Source organism: Zalophus californianus, chromosome 3, assembly GCF_009762305.2.
Source record: "Zalophus californianus isolate mZalCal1 chromosome 3, mZalCal1.pri.v2, whole genome shotgun sequence".
Lineage (NCBI taxonomy): Eukaryota > Metazoa > Chordata > Mammalia > Carnivora > Otariidae > Zalophus > Zalophus californianus.
The window spans coordinates 194,660,781-194,677,168 of NC_045597.1; the positions used below are offsets into that span (position 1 = coordinate 194,660,781).

Below are 16,388 nucleotides of genomic sequence, written 5' to 3' on the forward strand. Positions count from 1 at the left end.
ACAGCTTCTTTATCCATTCATCTGTCGATGGACATCTTGGCTCCTCCCACAGTTTGGCTATTGTGGACATTGCTGCTATAAACATCGGGTGCACATACCCCTTCGGATCCCTACATTTGTATCTTTGGGGTAAATACCCAGTAGTGCAATTGCTGGATCGTAGGGTAGCTCTATTTTCAACTGTTTGAGGAACCTCCATACTGTTTTCCAGAGTGGTGCACCAGCTTGCATTCCCACCGACAGTGTAGGAGGGTTCCCCTTTCTCCACATCCCCGCCAACATCTGTTGTTTCCTGACTTGTTAATTCTGGCCATTCTGACTGGTGTGAGGTGGTATCTCCCTATTTCAGCTACCTTTTAAAATATGCTGACACAAACTTGTTCATCATAAGATGATTTTCTTAAGCTCTTCTGTTTTGGTAGTTATGACCTCATTTTCTTTTCAGATAGAATTTTTGTTTCTCTTAAAATAAATCAGTCTTCTGGACTTGACACCTTAACTCATTTGTTTCGTCTTTCTTAGGTTTTATTGTTTTTAAAGATTTCATTCATTTATTTGAGAGGGAGAGAATGAGAGAGAGCTTGAGAGGGAAGAGGGTCAGAGGGAGAAGCAGACTCCCCGCCGAGCAGGGAGCCCGATGCGGGACTCGATCCCGGGACTCCAGGATCATGACCTGAGCCGAAGGCAGTCTCTTAACCAACTGAGCCACCCAGGCGCCCTGCTCAGTGGATTTTTGCTGTTTCAAGTGAACCTGAATCTTATGTTTTGAAGCAAGGCTCTCTATATACTTACGAGGTAAAGCTTTTTAATCTTACTGCTCAGATTTCCATTTTTTTCCCCCTGCTCTGTCAGACTCTGATAGAGGGTGAGAATCTTTCCAGGAATGTAGTTGTCAGTTTCTTCGTCTACTTGTCTCCTCTTGCTTTATGTATTCTGAGGTTCTTGCAAGTTGGAAATAAGCTCATATTTATGATTTCTTCATAGTGGATACTTTATTTTTTTCCTTTTTATTTCTCTTCTGCTTTCTGGTGGCTGAGTATAAGTGTTCTCTCTTTTCCTCTTTTTGCTCATTTGGAACTGATGGTGTCCATTTTTATTATTTTAGAGGTTACGCTTACATTTTTAGCATTCATTCTTAACTATGTCAATGTTCCTTACCAAGACTGTAGGGATTCACTCGTCTCCTTTCCCTGTGTGACAAGGATCTTCACACATTTATGCTGACTGAGCACCCACCACTGCATCTTATTTATTGTTACACAGTTTTAGTTTTACTATTAAAAAAATAACACTTTTAGTCATTTGTTAACACATCTATTTGGTGCATTTTAGTAGCCTCTGTGGCTACGGTTTCTTCTGCATTGCCTTCCCTCTGAGTTCATTTTTATTCTTGCCTGGAATTGCACTTTCTGGTTGGCAAACCCTCATGTAGGTTGGTTTTTACGTCAGGAAATACCTCTTTGTCCTTCAAATAGCAGGCATACAATTCTAGGTTATTTTCCCTCATCTCTTTGGGACTATTACTCTCTTGTGACCTGGCTTTTCTTGTAGGAAGCATTGGTAGCATTAGAAAAGTTTTTTCATTTTCCTTGACTTGTGTTACTAACAGGTCTCTGTCATGGTAGAGTCTACTTAAAAGTTGAAACTCAGTGTATGCTTTTCATCTAAAAGGTGATGTCTTTCTTTAGTTCTGGAAACCTCTCCACTTCATTGTTTCAAAGAGCTTCTCGGGGCTCCCGGGTGGCTCAGTCGGTGAAGCGTCTGCCTTCAGCTCAGGTCATGTTCCCAGCGTCCTGGGATGGAGTCCCGCATCCGGCTCCCTGCATCAGTGGGGAGTCTGCTTCTCCCTCTCCCTCTACCTGCAGCTCCCCCTGCTTGTGCTGTCAAATGAATAAATAAAATCTTTAAAAAACAAACAAAAAAGCCCCAAAACCAAACAGAGCTTCTATAGTCTGCATTCTCAGCTTCTGGAACTCCTGCCATGTTGGAGTACCTCTGATTTCCCTTCATGTCTCCTGAGGGCACGGTGAATATTTGTTACATCTTCAGGCTCTCTGTAGAGCATTCAGGGTGACTTCAAAGAATTGTCTCTGTGTCCCCACAGTCTCTCTTCTGTTGTCTAGTTTAGCCACTCAAAAGTTTATTACATTCATGGATGGTTTTTCCCTCAATTACTGTTTAATATTCGAGATTTTCCCCCTCTACAAAGTTGGCCCTGGTAGTGCTTTCCATGGGGTGCAGCATGTAAGTTACGTTGCACCTTATCAGAAACACAAGAAGCTGTCAAAGGATGGCAGGATGACAAACCAGAAATATCGAGCCTGTTCAGTCAGGGAGAGCAGTGCTGGGCAGGCAAGTGTGAGGAGAGCTCGCTGCTGGTCTCGTGGAATGGCACGTTCTCACGGTTAGGGTGACACCACCCATAGAAGCACAGATTTATTGTATCAGCACATCCGCTGGACAATAGGACATTTGCCACTGCGGGGCCCAGTTTAGGCTACAGGGGAATGGGACAATCCGGCCCATCCACCTCGTTGGAGCCCCAACACCGAAAGCTAAAGGTCCTGTCAGAGTACCCTGTGTGGGAATACTCCTCCAGGCGCCCTCAGGTAAGCCTGGCCCAGAGTCATAGGATCATGGGAGGGAAAGGCGGAGCCCCAGCTGCCCACACTGACTTCCTGGTCTCCTGCGGGTACCAGGCTTTCAGGGAAGATGATGGGCAGAGTTCCCCTACCTACTGGAATCTTCTGGCCATCCGCCTGGCTTTCATCATAGTGTTTGAGGTTAGCCAGGTTCCCAGTTCCCCAGTTGGCTTCTCCTACTGCCCTCTGCCCTCAGGACGCCTTGCCAGATCCAGCACGTGGTGTGCAGGTGTTGGGGGGATGGGGGTGCAGACACGCCATCACCTGGTCACACCATAGCTCTCCTGCGCACGGTTTCTCCCCATCTTGGGAACGGTCAATCCCTGCCTGGCCTCTGTCTCTGGTCGCTGCAGAGCGTCCCGGGAGGCTCCCCAGGGTCCCAGAACCTGGGACAGGTCTCTGCAGCCATCGCTCCCGCCTGCTCTGCGGGTTTCCTCGGCTACGCTGCGATTCTCCAGCTCAGCCCACACCTGGGGAGCAGGTGCCCACACCTGGCCCTGTGCAGGCCCCTCTAGGCATCCGTCCCACAAAGGGCGGGTGTCTTCTGCCGCTGCTCCGTGTCCTGCTCCCAGCACGTGGTATTCTCCATTGGCCGGGTCCTCGACCTCCTGGTGCCCGACGTTGCTGAGTCTGTGGAGGTCACAGTGAAGCGGGAGTACTACCTGGCCAAGCAGGCACTGACTGAGAATGAGGCGAGCCCCTCCGCCTCCCCCACCTCTCCTGTGTCACCTTCCCTTGTCCAGCAGTGGCATGGCGCCTGGCCCGGTGCTCTGCCGTGGCACGTGACAGACCACGGTCAGTCCAGTCACTCCCTCCTGCACCCTTTCCTGGGGACAGGCTCTCTCTGGAACAAACTGACAAAGGACAACAGCTCCCTGGACTTGGGGAAGAGTCTGGGCCCACAGCTTACACCACCAGGAGTCAGCCATGCCTCACCCGTCCCCTCCGAGGTCACAGGGGTCACCTCAAGTTGGCAGTCCCACCTGGAGGGCAGGGACTCCGAGGCCCCAGAGCTATCAAAGGCCCACTGCCCTCTAGAGGCCACAGCTCACCTCCTGCCCCTTCTTGGCCCAGAGCGCTGTGCCCTCAGTGACCCTGGGTCTCTGCTCATGCACCTTACCTCCCAGGTGCTGGCTGGGGGCCCCCAAGCCCAGCTGACTGCAGCAGCAACTGCTGGAGCTGCTCCCTGCCATGTCTCTCCCAGCCCCAAGGGCAGGTGGCCCCTCTCACCCCTGCTCAGGGCCCACTGCCTGCTTCCCTCCCAGCCCCTCACCTGTCTGCTCCCAGGGAACCGATCTACCTCCCACATATGCCAGCTGGGAGAATCACACCAGAGACTAGAACTATCCATGGATATCAGTTACCACTCAAGAGCATGTAGAAGACACCCCTGGTTCCACAGGACCAAAAAAAGACATGCCGCATGACAAAATGAGTTCTAGCACACTATATCTGGTTTCGGGTTTTATTTTAGAATTTATAAAATTCCAGTGTCATCCATATTCATAAGCCTTTACACATGTTTGCATATAATCTCCAGATTCCAAAATTAAGGCCAAGGGACGGATCATAGCTATGGAAACACAGGATATGGAAGACATTCAGCAAAGGAAATGGACACGCACACCCCATCCTGCCCAGGGCTGTGCCAGCAGCAGGGGTGGCTGCAGGAGACCAGGCCTGGGCAGGGTCACCAAGCAATCTTCAGTAACCACCACCACCAACAGAGCACACAAGATCCCAAGTACAGTTTAGGGAAGGGGGGTGCGGTTTGCATCTACAACATTTAGCAATAAATGCAAATGTGCAAAAACCTGTTGTGAAAATTTAAAATTTACCCCTAGGGAAGGGCAGGGGTGGGGGTGGTGGAAGGATGCTGTAGAAGGACAAAGGGGAGAGGGGCTGGGCTCGACGCCGTGGGAGCTGGAAGGGCGGACGGAGAGAACAAGATGGCCGCGGGGAAGGCTCCAAGCCGCACGCAGATGGAGAGGAGGTGCCCTTTCCCAATCAGGCTCCCCGAGAGATGGAGGGGGTGCGCCTGGGGAAAGGCAAGGCAGCGCCGCCCCTCCTCCCCCCGTCTCCTCACCGGGCCCGCTCTGGGGTCACCCGGCCTGTCCGCTCAAGGGTGCGTTCTCTCCCACCCCAGTCTATGGCTCCTAGAGACGGGCACACTGCAGGCTGCCCTGGACAGGAGCTTGTGAAGGCAGCTTGAGGTACACTTGTCAAGCGATTCTCAGTCTACTCAGAATTTCAGAGTCGGAAGGTCACCGAGCTTCAGTTAATGGAGCTCGAGAGTGAAGGATGGGGGCAGAGGGGTGGCGGAGGCTGTGTGCAGGACACATGTCAGACACATGTCTGGCCCCTAGGAACTCCAGCATCTCGGGGTGGAACAACGTGAGAAGGAAGGCCCAGTCACCTCTGTGGGGGCAGAGGCAGGGATGGGGAAGCTAGACGGCAAGACAGAGCGCCCATCATCGTTCCTACACGACATGGCACACAGGCACCTCCGCACTGCCCGGGACCCCCTTTCCTCTCCAGAGCGGACCTTCAACAATCGGGGGGGGGGGGGCACTTTGTCTCGCCAAGGCCTGTGGTCCAACACCCACAGTTACCCACCACGCACCTGAGACAGAGCAGACCCTCCCTTATCACCAGCCGGTCCTCTGGGCCAGGCCAGCTGACCACCTCTCTCCACCCCAGGACTACGAAGCCTGCCTCACCAAGCCAACTCCCGGGAGCCGGCGCACACAGCATCCGGGCATGTGTCAAGAGGACAGCCTGGGTGAGCCCCAGCGCTGCAGCAAACATGCCACCACCAAAAACCTCTAAAGAGCGCTGGGGGTGGCACTCCCCTAAGCATGGGACCACGCCACACTGGCTCTGAGGTAGAAAGGAGGCGACTCAACACCTGGTCATCTGTGGGGGTGGGCACGAGGGAGGAGTGGATGGTCTACCCCGCTGCTCTGCGGGCCTCCCCTCTCCGTCCCCACATTTCTCAGGCCACAGCAGGCCACCAGGCCAGCCACAGTGGACCCAGATGGAGACTTGCAGCTTTGCCCTCAGGCTTCGCTCACCAGACGTGGGGTCTCCAGCGCCGTGCGGTGCAGGGGTGGAGACACTCGGTGCTTTCAGACCCCAACATGTGTAAAGCCAAGACCGCCTGAGAACCTGGGCCACCCTTCTCTGCCTTTCCGGTCCCCCCCCCCCGGCTCCACCGCGGCTCTCCTTTGGGTCCAGGCGCTCCCAGTGCACACACTGGGTCTTCCTCTCCACCCTGTGGTCTGGGCTAAGTGGGCTTTTTGGCAGCTGGAAGAAGGTGGATTGCATTCGACAAGGAGGGTCCGGACGGCAGGCAGAGGGAGGAAAGGAGGTGGGAAAGGAAGAGGGCAAACGTTTTGGCTTTTATAAAGTCAAGGAAATTTATTTCCTGAGGTCATGACACAGGAAGTAGACTCAGCCACAGCTGTGCAGCTCTCATAGTGGAGGCCAGAGCCTTACTGACATGCTGGATGAGCCAGGACGCTTACAGGGAAATGTCCAATTACCTCTGTTAGTGTTCACAACAGTGGAGAGCCGTCCCAGAGCAAAGGTGTCAGGGAGCAGATCCTGAGCGCACGCAGGGTGCTGGCACGCCCGGCTTCACTGCGAGACCTCGGGGAGGGGGAGGCGTCAACAATTTATGGAGGGTCCAGCTGCTGGGTCAGATTGAAACAAACCATGTGTGGTGGGGTTTGGGGCAGCAGGCTGGAGAGGTTTCTGCTTTTTGATCATTATCGTTTGGGGCCCCATGGGAGGGTCTTGGGGGCCACCTGAGCCCCAAAGCTGGGAAATTCTTCAGAGCTGCTCATATCAGGGGCCTGTAGGGGGAAAGAGTGCACAGCTTTAGTAAGGGGCTCCCACCTGAGCAGCTTCCCAAATGGAGAAGTAAGTGCCGCTCGCAGGTGCTCCCCCCTCCCAGGGCACATGGAGGGTCACAACAGCATCTGACCTTCTCACTGCTGTTCGCGGTCCAGGGAGCGTCCCGGACCACAAAGCCCTTGGATGGCGCTTTGGACTCCTCGTGGGCTGGCGGCTTCATGTACAGCTGCAGGGCCTCACTGTCGACCACGTCAGCCAGCTGTAGGCACAGGCAGGGGGTGGGGGTTGGGGGGGTGTCAGTCTGCAGCAGGCATGCACAACGACCAGGCTCGCTCAGGGGAGACCCTACACCCGCATGCCCCTGGGAGCAAATGCACATGGCCTTGCTGTCATCCCCGGCCAGTCAGAGGCAGGGTGTCCCGGGTACAGACATGCTGCCCCAACTCACGTATTCCTCCTCTAAGTTGAGGATGTGGTCGATAGCTTCTTCCACATTCTCTGGGAGCCCCGTCACGGTGACGCAGTTGGGATCTGGGGCTCCACTCTGCGGGAAGCGAATGTCCACCTGGAAGGAGCACACACAGCAGCTGGAGGTGGCTGGAAGCCCTCCACCTGGGGTCTCTGAACCAGAGGCTCATGGTTATGCATGGCTGGGAATGGTGGATTTCTAGTGAAGTTTTCCCAAGTTAACCTTGTTTTCAGGAGGCAAAGGTCCTGTACGTCAGAGCTAAGCACAACATGACAGATACAGAAGCCGCTGGTGCACTGTGGGGGAGCCCCTCCTGCGGCCGGCCGGTGCAGGACACCGTCCAATGCTATCAACGGCACACGGCTGTGCCCTCCGCACTGCCTCACCAACTTAGAGACAGGCACCCGAGCGTCAGAGGTCTCCTTTCCAAACCCTAAGTGAGGTCGGCAGCTGAGGCAGGAAGACCTGAGGCCCTCCACTAGCCCGTGTGGAAGGAAGTGCCCTGCCAGAGCAGGAAGCACGCACCCCATCGCACCCACTGTGCCTCCAGGACTTAATGACACCCCTCCACGGCTGGGTTGGGGACCCACCTTGAATTCATCCATTATTTTGCGGATGGCTTTGCCGCGGGCGCCAATGATGCGGGCGTGAACACGGTGGTCCAGTGGGACATCCTCAGAAACCATCTGTTCAAGTTCACCCACAATTTTCAATATGGCGTCCCGGGCAGCTTCTGTATTCTTTTCATACCCTGTGATGGTAATTTGGTCCTGGGGCTGAGAAAGGAAAAACTGGTCAGAAGAGGGGACGCCCCCAGAAATTCCAGCTGGGAGCCCCAACCCAGCAGACAAGACCTGTGAGAGGACAAGAGGCAGCACCGGCTGAGTGAGTTTACCCTCACCGTGAGGGTAAACACTGACCCGCTCAGAACCGAAAAAAGCTAGAAAAGAACGTCAGGTGCTGATTTAATACAGGTCAACAACGCCTATTAGCTCCTGCCCACTCCCCTCCCACCCCCACCAGAAAGACACGTACAGGAAAAGAAAGGGCATCTGCACAGAGACAGCTACAGGAGGGGGCACAGTGTTGGTGACCCTGGGCCCTGCATCTGGAGGTGTCCTGGAGACAGACCGACCTGGAGAGAAGGTTCCAGACACCATGGCCAGCACTCCACAGCCATAGTGCGCCCCAGCCTAGGGCCTCCCTCCTACATGCACACGGACAGGCAAGCGCACCACATCTGTAGAGACACGACTTGAGGCATAAGGGACACGTGAACACAAAGTCACATCCATAAACCGCGTTCGTTAACATACTAACCCTAAACAAGAGCAACGGACAAAGGACCAGAGAGCAGAAACACTGGGAGACAAAGCAAAGAGCACAAACTTCGAGACCTGCCCAGGAGAGAGGACAGAAAGACCACAGGAGACCACAGAGCAGCAGCTAGTCCCGATGCCCAGGACCTGCCACCCGCTGACGAGCGCCTCGCCAAACACCAAGACCAGAACATTTCGCCAACAGAAGCATGACCCTCACCGGAAAAGGCTGTGTATGAAGAAAATGTGGCCACCCGACCCTCTTCGGCTTGTGAACTATTAACCAGTGGTCTGAACACCAAATAACGACTAAAAACGTGATATTTACATAGAAAAGTTGAAGGAAATACACATAGTGAAGGTAAGGAGTTTAGAAACTGAATTCTCAGATTTAAAAACATTAAAAATTATGGGCACCTAAGTGGTGCAAGTCATGATCTCAGGGTCCTGGGATTGAGACCCACATCCGGCTCCCTGCTCAGCGGGGAGTCTGCTTCTCCCTCTCCCTGCTCTTGGGCTCTCACTCACACTCTCTCCCCCTCTCAAAAAAATAAAATGTTTAAAAAAAAAAAGTTAAAAAAATAAATAAAAACATTAAAAATTAAAGGGGCACCTGGCTGGCTCAACTGGAAGAGCAGGTGACTTTTGACTTCAGGGTCATGAGTTCAAGCCCATTAGGCATGCAGCTTAAACAAAACAAACAAAACCCCACAAAGAATAAAAAAGAACAGCAGTGTAAACATGTCTCTTAGAAATGCAGAGGCAGACAGAAGGACGCACCTGGGGAAGGTAGGACCAGGCAAGAGGCAGACAGGAGAGGTGGGGGCTGCGGGGTGAGCCCCAACAGGCCTGCCTGCCTTTTTGGACTCAGGTAAGTGTGTGGCTCACAGACTCGGGCCAGGGAGAGAAAGAAGGTACAGACAGATGGCCTGCCACGGTGCATGGATGCAGGTTGAAAGGCCAGAGTCTGGGGCACCTGGGTGGCTCAATCGGGTGGGCGACTGCCTTCGGCTCAGGTCATGATCCTGGAGTCCCTGGATCAAGTCCCGCATCGGGCTCCCTGCTCGGTGGGGAGTCTGCTTCTCTCTCTGACCCCCTCCCCCTCATGTGCTCTCTCAAATAAAATAAAATCAAAAAAAAAAAAAAAAAAAAAAGGAAGGCCAGAGTCTGTAGAGGCGTGTTGGGATTTGCTGGCCAGAAGATTCTAAGCAAACCATTTCTGGGTGCTCCGCTGCAAGCCACTGCAGGAGACACAGAGACTGTGCTGGACGGGGCCCCTACGGGAGCCAAAAGGAAGACAGGAAGGGGAGTGATGGGCGGGGGAGGGTGCTCCCTGAAGGCCTGCACCTGTGGGGACTACCGTGTGGGACGGACCCAGCTGGAGCCCCAGCTTGCCTGCCAAGACGACCAGGTGGGCAGGGGAAAAGTGCCCCAGGTCCACGCGGCGATGCAGGCTGACATGGGCCGAGACAGGGCCCAAAGCCCAAGCCAAAATCCGATCCGCAGAGACCTGCCACTCTGCACTCCGCCCTCTCTCCACCCACCCGGGCACATCCTAAACTTGCCCGCTCACTGCTCCCAGGTCAGGATGAGGTTACAAGAGTCCATCTGCCCCAAAATGCTCCGGCAATGGAGTCTGACCCCAGCAGTCATTCTTACCTGGCTCCCATCGTCCTTATCGGGAAACTGAATGTTCACATCATGTTCCAAGCGGATTTGTGTTATCACTGCCCCCTTCCTCCCAATAATTTTGGGGTGGTATTTGGGGTCCACAGTGACGCTCAGCTTAAAGCTCCTTAAAGCCTACAGATAAGACAAGGGTGGAGGAGTTCAAGCCCGACCTTCACCATCACACGCAGCCATGTGCCTCACCCCCCTTTCTGTCGGGAACCCCGAAGTATCCCCAGTGACAAAAATTAGACACTGCTTTCCTGTTAGCCTGTTGTCACCCCGCCCCACCAGCTCAAGGACCAGCCTGTAAGCAAGAACACAGACCCTTCAGAAAGGACTGCTCGAGCGCCGACAAGGCTGGCGTGGCAAGTGGTGAGCTCTGAGCTCAACTTTCTAATTGGTTTAGTAGGCATCTGATGAGTAAGTATAAAAATGTTCGGGGGGTGGGGGGTAGAAAAGCAGGCCTGAAGTTTTAGCGGGCCAGCCAGCCTGAGAAATCCGTGGCCAGAGGCTGAGACCGTCAGAACCACACTCAGGTGTGTGAGGTCTGTGGGCCGTATCCCCAACATGACTCCAGGAAATCCTCCTCAGTAGGAATCCCGTGACCCACATCATCTGTAACAGGACTTTTGGAGGTTGACAGCACTCAGCCGTACCATTCACCACTCAGAAAACCCTCCAACACCAGCTCTCCAGAGGGGACGTGGGTCTTGAACCCTCCTCAAAGCAGGGAAACTGAGCAGTGAGAAGGTCCACGCGGGCCCGCTGACACCCACCCAGGACGACACCACTCACATTTGGGGGTCTTTCTCAGCAATGGCTCCCAGGCCTCTCCAACCTTACCTTTCCTGTGCGGTTGGAGGCACCACAACATGGCACGTTTACTTTGGAAAAAAAGTGCTAATTAACAGGGAATCTAACTTTGCTGCAGTTGTATGGAAGAGAAAAGTGCCATGCTCTTAACACTGCATCTGAAGAGAGGCCACTGGACACAAACCACGACCGGGTCGGCCCGGTCCTCCTCCAGTCACCCAGCCAAACTGGCTGCAGCGTGGCCAGGGTGCTGGTGACACTCTGGCAAGACGAAGGCTGAGGACCGCAGCTCTGGAGGATGCCCCCGCGGCCCAACAGACACTCACCCGATCTTCCTGCTCAGCCTGCAGCTCTTTCACGCGCTCCAGCAAGCCAGCCTTGGCCCGGTCCAAATTCGCGACAAGGCCAGTGATGGCGATGATGTCGGACTGCAGTTCCGGCGCCGGCACATGGATGTTCACCTACATGGAGACAGGGACGGACCTGATGTAGATGGGGTCGCAGATGAAGACTTAGGGGCGGCCGGCTACTGCACAGTTAAGAGCAGGGGGAAGGCCCAAGGGGCTGAACTGCCAGAGGCCCTTGGGAGGGCTCCCACCCAACACTGGTTCCAGGGAAAAGACCGCAAATCATGGTACCTCAAACTCATCCATCATCTTCCGGATCCCGCTCCCCTTCTGCCCAATGATGTACCGGTGAAGGTCAAAGGGCACCTCCACTTCGATGGTGACAGGAACCAGCGCCTGCAGGGAACACGGTCAGGGGCAGGCCTGAGAGCTAGCGGGGAGCAGAGTGACCCTGTGAGAATTAGAGGGAGCTTCCTGGAACCTTCCATGCTGTTCCGTCTAAACTGAGACCAGCACCCAGGCTTTAAACTCAAAAGAAGACACAAAAAAAGAACATAGAATCGAGGGGCGCCCAGGCGGTGGTCGGTTACGCGTCTGACTCTTGATTTCGGCTCGGGTCATGATCTCAGGGGTCCTGGGATCAAGCCCCGCACTGGGCTCCGTACTTGGGGAGTCTGCTTGGGGTTCTCTGTCTCCCTCTGTCCCTCTCCCCACTTGCTTGAATGCACTCTTAAAAACAAAAAAACAAAAAACATGGAGTCCATTTTTTAAAGATTAACAACAGGGCAAACTTTCAGACAGTCAACCGCAAGCTTATGCTCTTAAATGTGACAGGCCACTTATACAAACAAAACAAAACAGACTAAACCGAATTCAGGAAAAAAACCCAGAGCAATCTGAGGCTTACAGAGGGGGACCAGTGGGGCTCAGACGCAGAGGCCAGCCCCGACTCCTGGCCTCACTCATGTCAAGGACAGGCTGTGGCCAAGCCCACATGGGTCTCAGAGATAACAGCAGCGCTTAAAACAGTGCCCGACAGGTAGCTGGCACTCAGTTAAGCATTCAGAGCACAAAGGACTCATCCTTGCAAGTCTGAAATAGATTTGGTTCACTATGTGACAGAAAAGGAACCCGAGGCTGGAGACCACATCCCCCCTGCTGTCACTGAAACCTGTCAGTTCCATGCCCATCAGCAGCCCCCAGGCGCCGGGCTCTGTGCCCCGGGCCGGTGAGGCCAGTGCCACCGGCAGCCAGCATCAGGCTGCACCCACCTCGAGGGCTTCCTTGGCGGCCTCACACTTTTCTTTCCGGCCGGAGATGATGATGATATCACACCTCCTGGGGGAGCCAGGGTCGGCCTCTTTGGCGTCCCTCCCGTCTCCGGCATCATCCCCGTTCTCCTGGACTGATGGCTCTACACTGTGAACTGGGGAGACAAGAGAGGGGGCAGCTCACAGTGCCGACTTTGCACTCTCCATGTGCTGACAGGAGTGGGGAGGGAAGACCCATACACGCTTGGCTTCCCAGGAGGACATGAGTCACCCCCTTGGCTCAGGCGGAGCTGGTTACCTTGGAGGCTGGCGTGTGGGAGGCATGGGGTACGGCACCCACTGTGTTTGAGGGGCAAGGAGACTAAGAGTCCAAGCCCTGGGGTTGCGACACGGCTGAGGGGAGGGGCCTACAACACAGGCTGGGAGGGAGGAGGGGAGAGGGCTCCAGCTTCTTATGCCAGGAAGCAGGCAAGCAAGCAAGCCTCAGGGTGAAGGGACAGGACACCTGACAGAGGCCGGCCGGTGGGGGACCAGGTGCGCACCTGACACAAAAGGCTCACGGGGCAGGACAGAATTCTGGAGTCTGTACAACAGCAACATGTGTGAAGGAGCAAGAGCAGGACAGCCGAAGCAATCACAGTCCTGTACCCAACTGGGGGGAAGGTCGGGCTCTGCAGACACTTTCCAAAGTGGCAAAATTTGAACACCGACTAAATTTGGTAACAGCACCATATACTGTTAGATCTTCTGATTCCGATGATGGATGTACCCCAGTTATCGCAAATGACGTCAAAAAAAAAAATAGTTCTCATTCTTAGGAAAGAGCCACTAAGAATAAGTTTGAAGAGTACACTCCAATGACTTAGAAAAAAAGACCATATGCATAAAAGAAGGGGGGGCAAGAGAAAACAAACTGAATTTAGATAATGAATATAGAAAATGCATCTTTATCCTATGCGGTTTTCCTCCGTATGTACTCAAAACAGCCCGTGCGTGCTCAGGGCAACGGGAGAGTCAGCGGCCGCGACCAGCTGTGCAGAGGACAGAGCACACGGAGTGGACACCGTCGCCAACCAGACCAGACGCATCCACTGAGACCAGTCCACAAAGATGACTGTCCACTTGGCCGCAACCCGAGCAGGAGGCAGGTCTTGGAAAGCCAGCTCTGAGACCCCTCATTGTGCAGGTCACCTCATGACTGCCTACCACTTGACTGTCCCCGAGGCACATGCAGAGCCAAGCGATAAGCAGGACACTGGTGTGAGGGGCTGTGGTAGAAGGGCAGCCAGGGTGCCTGCCTCTCAAGGCATAAGACCCGCCAAGTAGGGGTGCTGGGGGAGAGGCAGCTGCAGTGGACAGAGCGGAAGCAGCTCTAGCACACAGGTCACCTGGGACTTGTGAGAAGCCTCAGAACCAAACTCAGGGTGGCAGCTGGGGCGGGTGCTTCCCTGCTTTAGAGGCCGCAGGTGCTTTGCCCTCCTTTGCCGCATCACCCACTGCAAGCCTCCTGACACTGCAAGGGCACCCATCACCCTGCAGCAACGGATAGAACCCACGTCCTAGGGAAGCTCCGGAACTCCCCAGGCGGGGCCCATTCACACACCTCCTGCTTCCCCACTCAGCACAGAGCTCACCGCTGGGACCCACCTGGGTTCTCCTCTCTGTCTGGGAACTTAATCTGAACATTATAGTCCCGAGTAATCTGCTGGATTCTGGAACCTTTGGGGCCCATGACAGATCGATGGAACTTCTGGGGTATGGCACATTCTATGGTCACCTGGGCTTCCTGGGGGGGGGTTGCGGGGCACAGCAAGAAAGAAAAAAATAAAGGCAAAGGTTAACTGCTTAGGGTCAGTGCACATCCTCACCAGCCTCCACTCAGTCCTCTGCAGACACCTCAAGTGCTCCAAGTACAACAGGGTGGAGAGAGGGGCACGAGGCAGGAGCGAATGGGATGCCTCTTTCTGACACATTTCCCAGACGCAAAAAAGTACTGATGACACATCTGCACAAAATGGCACCGAGGCTCGCTGCCGCCCAGAGCTAGGAGTACAGCTATTTCCGTGCCTCCTGCACGGCTAGGTGCTGTCCCTGAAGGGTGGCTGCGTGAGCCACTGGCAGCGAACGCGGGGCTACGACTCCATGAGGCGGCGTGGGGACTGGTGGTCAGGGACGTACTTCCCAGGCCGCGGCAGGGGAGCGCCAGGAGGGAAAACCCAACTGGTTTCCGTGCGGACCCGCTCTGACAGGCCCTCCCCTTCCGTCTCTTCTCTTCCCTTTGGAGAGAGGCTGGTTCCTTGCACAAACGGCATTTCATCACGTTTTAAAACGCCCTGCTGGTTAGGAGCAGTATTCCCTCCAACTGTCAGGATGGAGGCCAGAGGCTGAGAGACCCCAGCCCCTTGCTTTGCCCCTGGCTGTTGGGGCCAAGAACCCTGCCACTCTCCCAGGCACCTACCAGGTCCTCGATGATCTCCTGAATGCGCTTCTTGGCCGCCTCCACACAGTCCTTGGCACCCTTGAGGGTGACCTTATCGCTCTGTGTGCCAGAGCGTGGGAAGCTAACCATCACCCCACCATACTCTTCAGCAATCTCCCGCAAGACCTGGCCTCTTCGGATGACAAAATGGCGGTGGTGCTTGGGATCCACCAGCATGCAGTCTTCCACCACGTTATCCTGAGGCATGGAGGGAGGGAAAAAAGTAAATGACCCTGCTGACCAAGCCTGACAGGACGACCAAGGTGCAGCTCCCACCAGGCCTTACCAGGTTCTGGATGAGGGCCTCCAGCTCCTTCTGGGCCTCCCGGACAGCGTCCTCCTTCCCTATGATGGTGATCAGGTCCTGATCCTTGTCCTCAGCCGTTGGGAATATGATGCGGGCTCCAGTGTTGTCACGCACCTTGCGGATTTTGCCACCCCCTTTGCCAATGAGGAACTTGTGGTATTCTGGCTTAGCACGGATGTCAACAGTGAAACTCTTGGTTTGCTGTGGAAACCAATCCCAGATACACTAGCCTGATGCTACCTGCCTGGTCCCCTGAGCAGGTAAATAAGAGGGCCTAGAGAACAAAGGCCTGTGGCTGTTACGCCTCACCAAAACAAAGGGATGGACACCCAGACAGGAAGGACTTACGGCCCCCTCTGCCATCCAGACACTGAGATGGCTCAGAGCATGTACATTCATAGCCCCAGTCCTGCCACTTACCGGCAGGGACCCAACCAACCCCTGCACGCTGCTCTCCACCTACAGAGGAGACTAAGTGAGTATGGCCTCGGGGTGCTAGGGGAGCAGGGGTGCACCTGGCACAGCAGGTAAGCCCACAGTACTGCCAGCCCCACCCCCAGGCACGGCACTCCTGCTCCTCCCCAAGTCAAGCAGAGCGCTCCCCGTCCAGGCCTTCCTCTGCTCGGGCTACAGGGGAGCCCACACGCCAACACAGCAAGGCCCAATCTCAATCTCGGACAGACTCAAGCCAACCAAGGCCCCCATCTGACACCAAGAAGCCAGGGCCCAGCAAAGGCCCCGACATGATGCCCTTGTTGAGGATGCCAGCTCATCTGGCAGATACAACAGGAGAGCACATGCACCTTCAAGTTGACTCAGACCCACACAATGCCTTCTCCTCTCCTTCCTTGTATTCTGGAACCTGGCACACAAGCATGAAGAAACACAAAGGAAAAGAAGGTCTGCCAGCATGCTAAGAAGTAACAAGCAAATGAATTTTGTTATCTTTGAGCTGCTGATTTCCCAAACACCCCTGAGAGAACCTTCAGACACAGACACTGGAAAACAGTAACATTATTAAAAAGCTAAGGAGCTAGGTGAGCCTAGCCCAGCAACACGATGAAGGACAGCATACCTAAACCAAGTGGGGCTCATCCCAGAAAAGCAAGGTTAAACTTTAAAAAAACAAACAAAAAACCCCCACAAAAACACTAAAGAAATCTAATACATATGCTTAAAAAAAGAGAAACCATGCTGTCGTGTCAACAGATA

The 16,388-nt window shown here is 54.5% G+C and overlaps 2 protein-coding genes across 6 annotated transcripts in view; one reads left to right on the forward strand and one right to left on the reverse strand.

Annotated features, from left to right (window-relative positions):
- The window catches only part of ANO7 (anoctamin 7), a 28,872-nt gene extending 23,401 nt beyond the window's left edge, over positions 1 to 5,471 (forward strand). The window contains 5 exon segments of the mRNA XM_027588974.2: positions 2,692 to 2,783; positions 3,215 to 3,437; positions 3,717 to 3,769; positions 4,654 to 4,767; positions 5,343 to 5,471. Of these exon segments, the coding sequence (XP_027444775.2) occupies positions 2,692 to 2,783; positions 3,215 to 3,437; positions 3,717 to 3,769; positions 4,654 to 4,767; positions 5,343 to 5,471 (611 nt within the window).
- Positions 5,472 to 6,035: 564 nt separating this feature from the next.
- Positions 6,036 to 16,388, reverse strand: part of LOC113919640 (high density lipoprotein binding protein) — a 70,586-nt gene continuing 60,233 nt past the window's right edge. For all 5 annotated transcript variants that reach the window (XM_027589091.1, XM_027589093.1, XM_027589096.2 and 2 more), the window contains exons 18-28: positions 15,156 to 15,377; positions 14,849 to 15,067; positions 14,038 to 14,176; positions 12,391 to 12,545; positions 11,411 to 11,515; positions 11,099 to 11,233; positions 9,948 to 10,091; positions 7,560 to 7,745; positions 6,949 to 7,065; positions 6,631 to 6,759; positions 6,036 to 6,499 (exon numbers count right to left, since the gene is read on the reverse strand). In XM_027589091.1, coding sequence (XP_027444892.1) covers positions 6,413 to 6,499; positions 6,631 to 6,759; positions 6,949 to 7,065; positions 7,560 to 7,745; positions 9,948 to 10,091; positions 11,099 to 11,233; positions 11,411 to 11,515; positions 12,391 to 12,545; positions 14,038 to 14,176; positions 14,849 to 15,067; positions 15,156 to 15,377 — 1,638 coding nt within the window. In that variant the 3' untranslated portion in view covers positions 6,036 to 6,412. The remainder of the gene's footprint in view (positions 6,500 to 6,630; positions 6,760 to 6,948; positions 7,066 to 7,559; positions 7,746 to 9,947; positions 10,092 to 11,098; positions 11,234 to 11,410; positions 11,516 to 12,390; positions 12,546 to 14,037; positions 14,177 to 14,848; positions 15,068 to 15,155; positions 15,378 to 16,388) is intronic.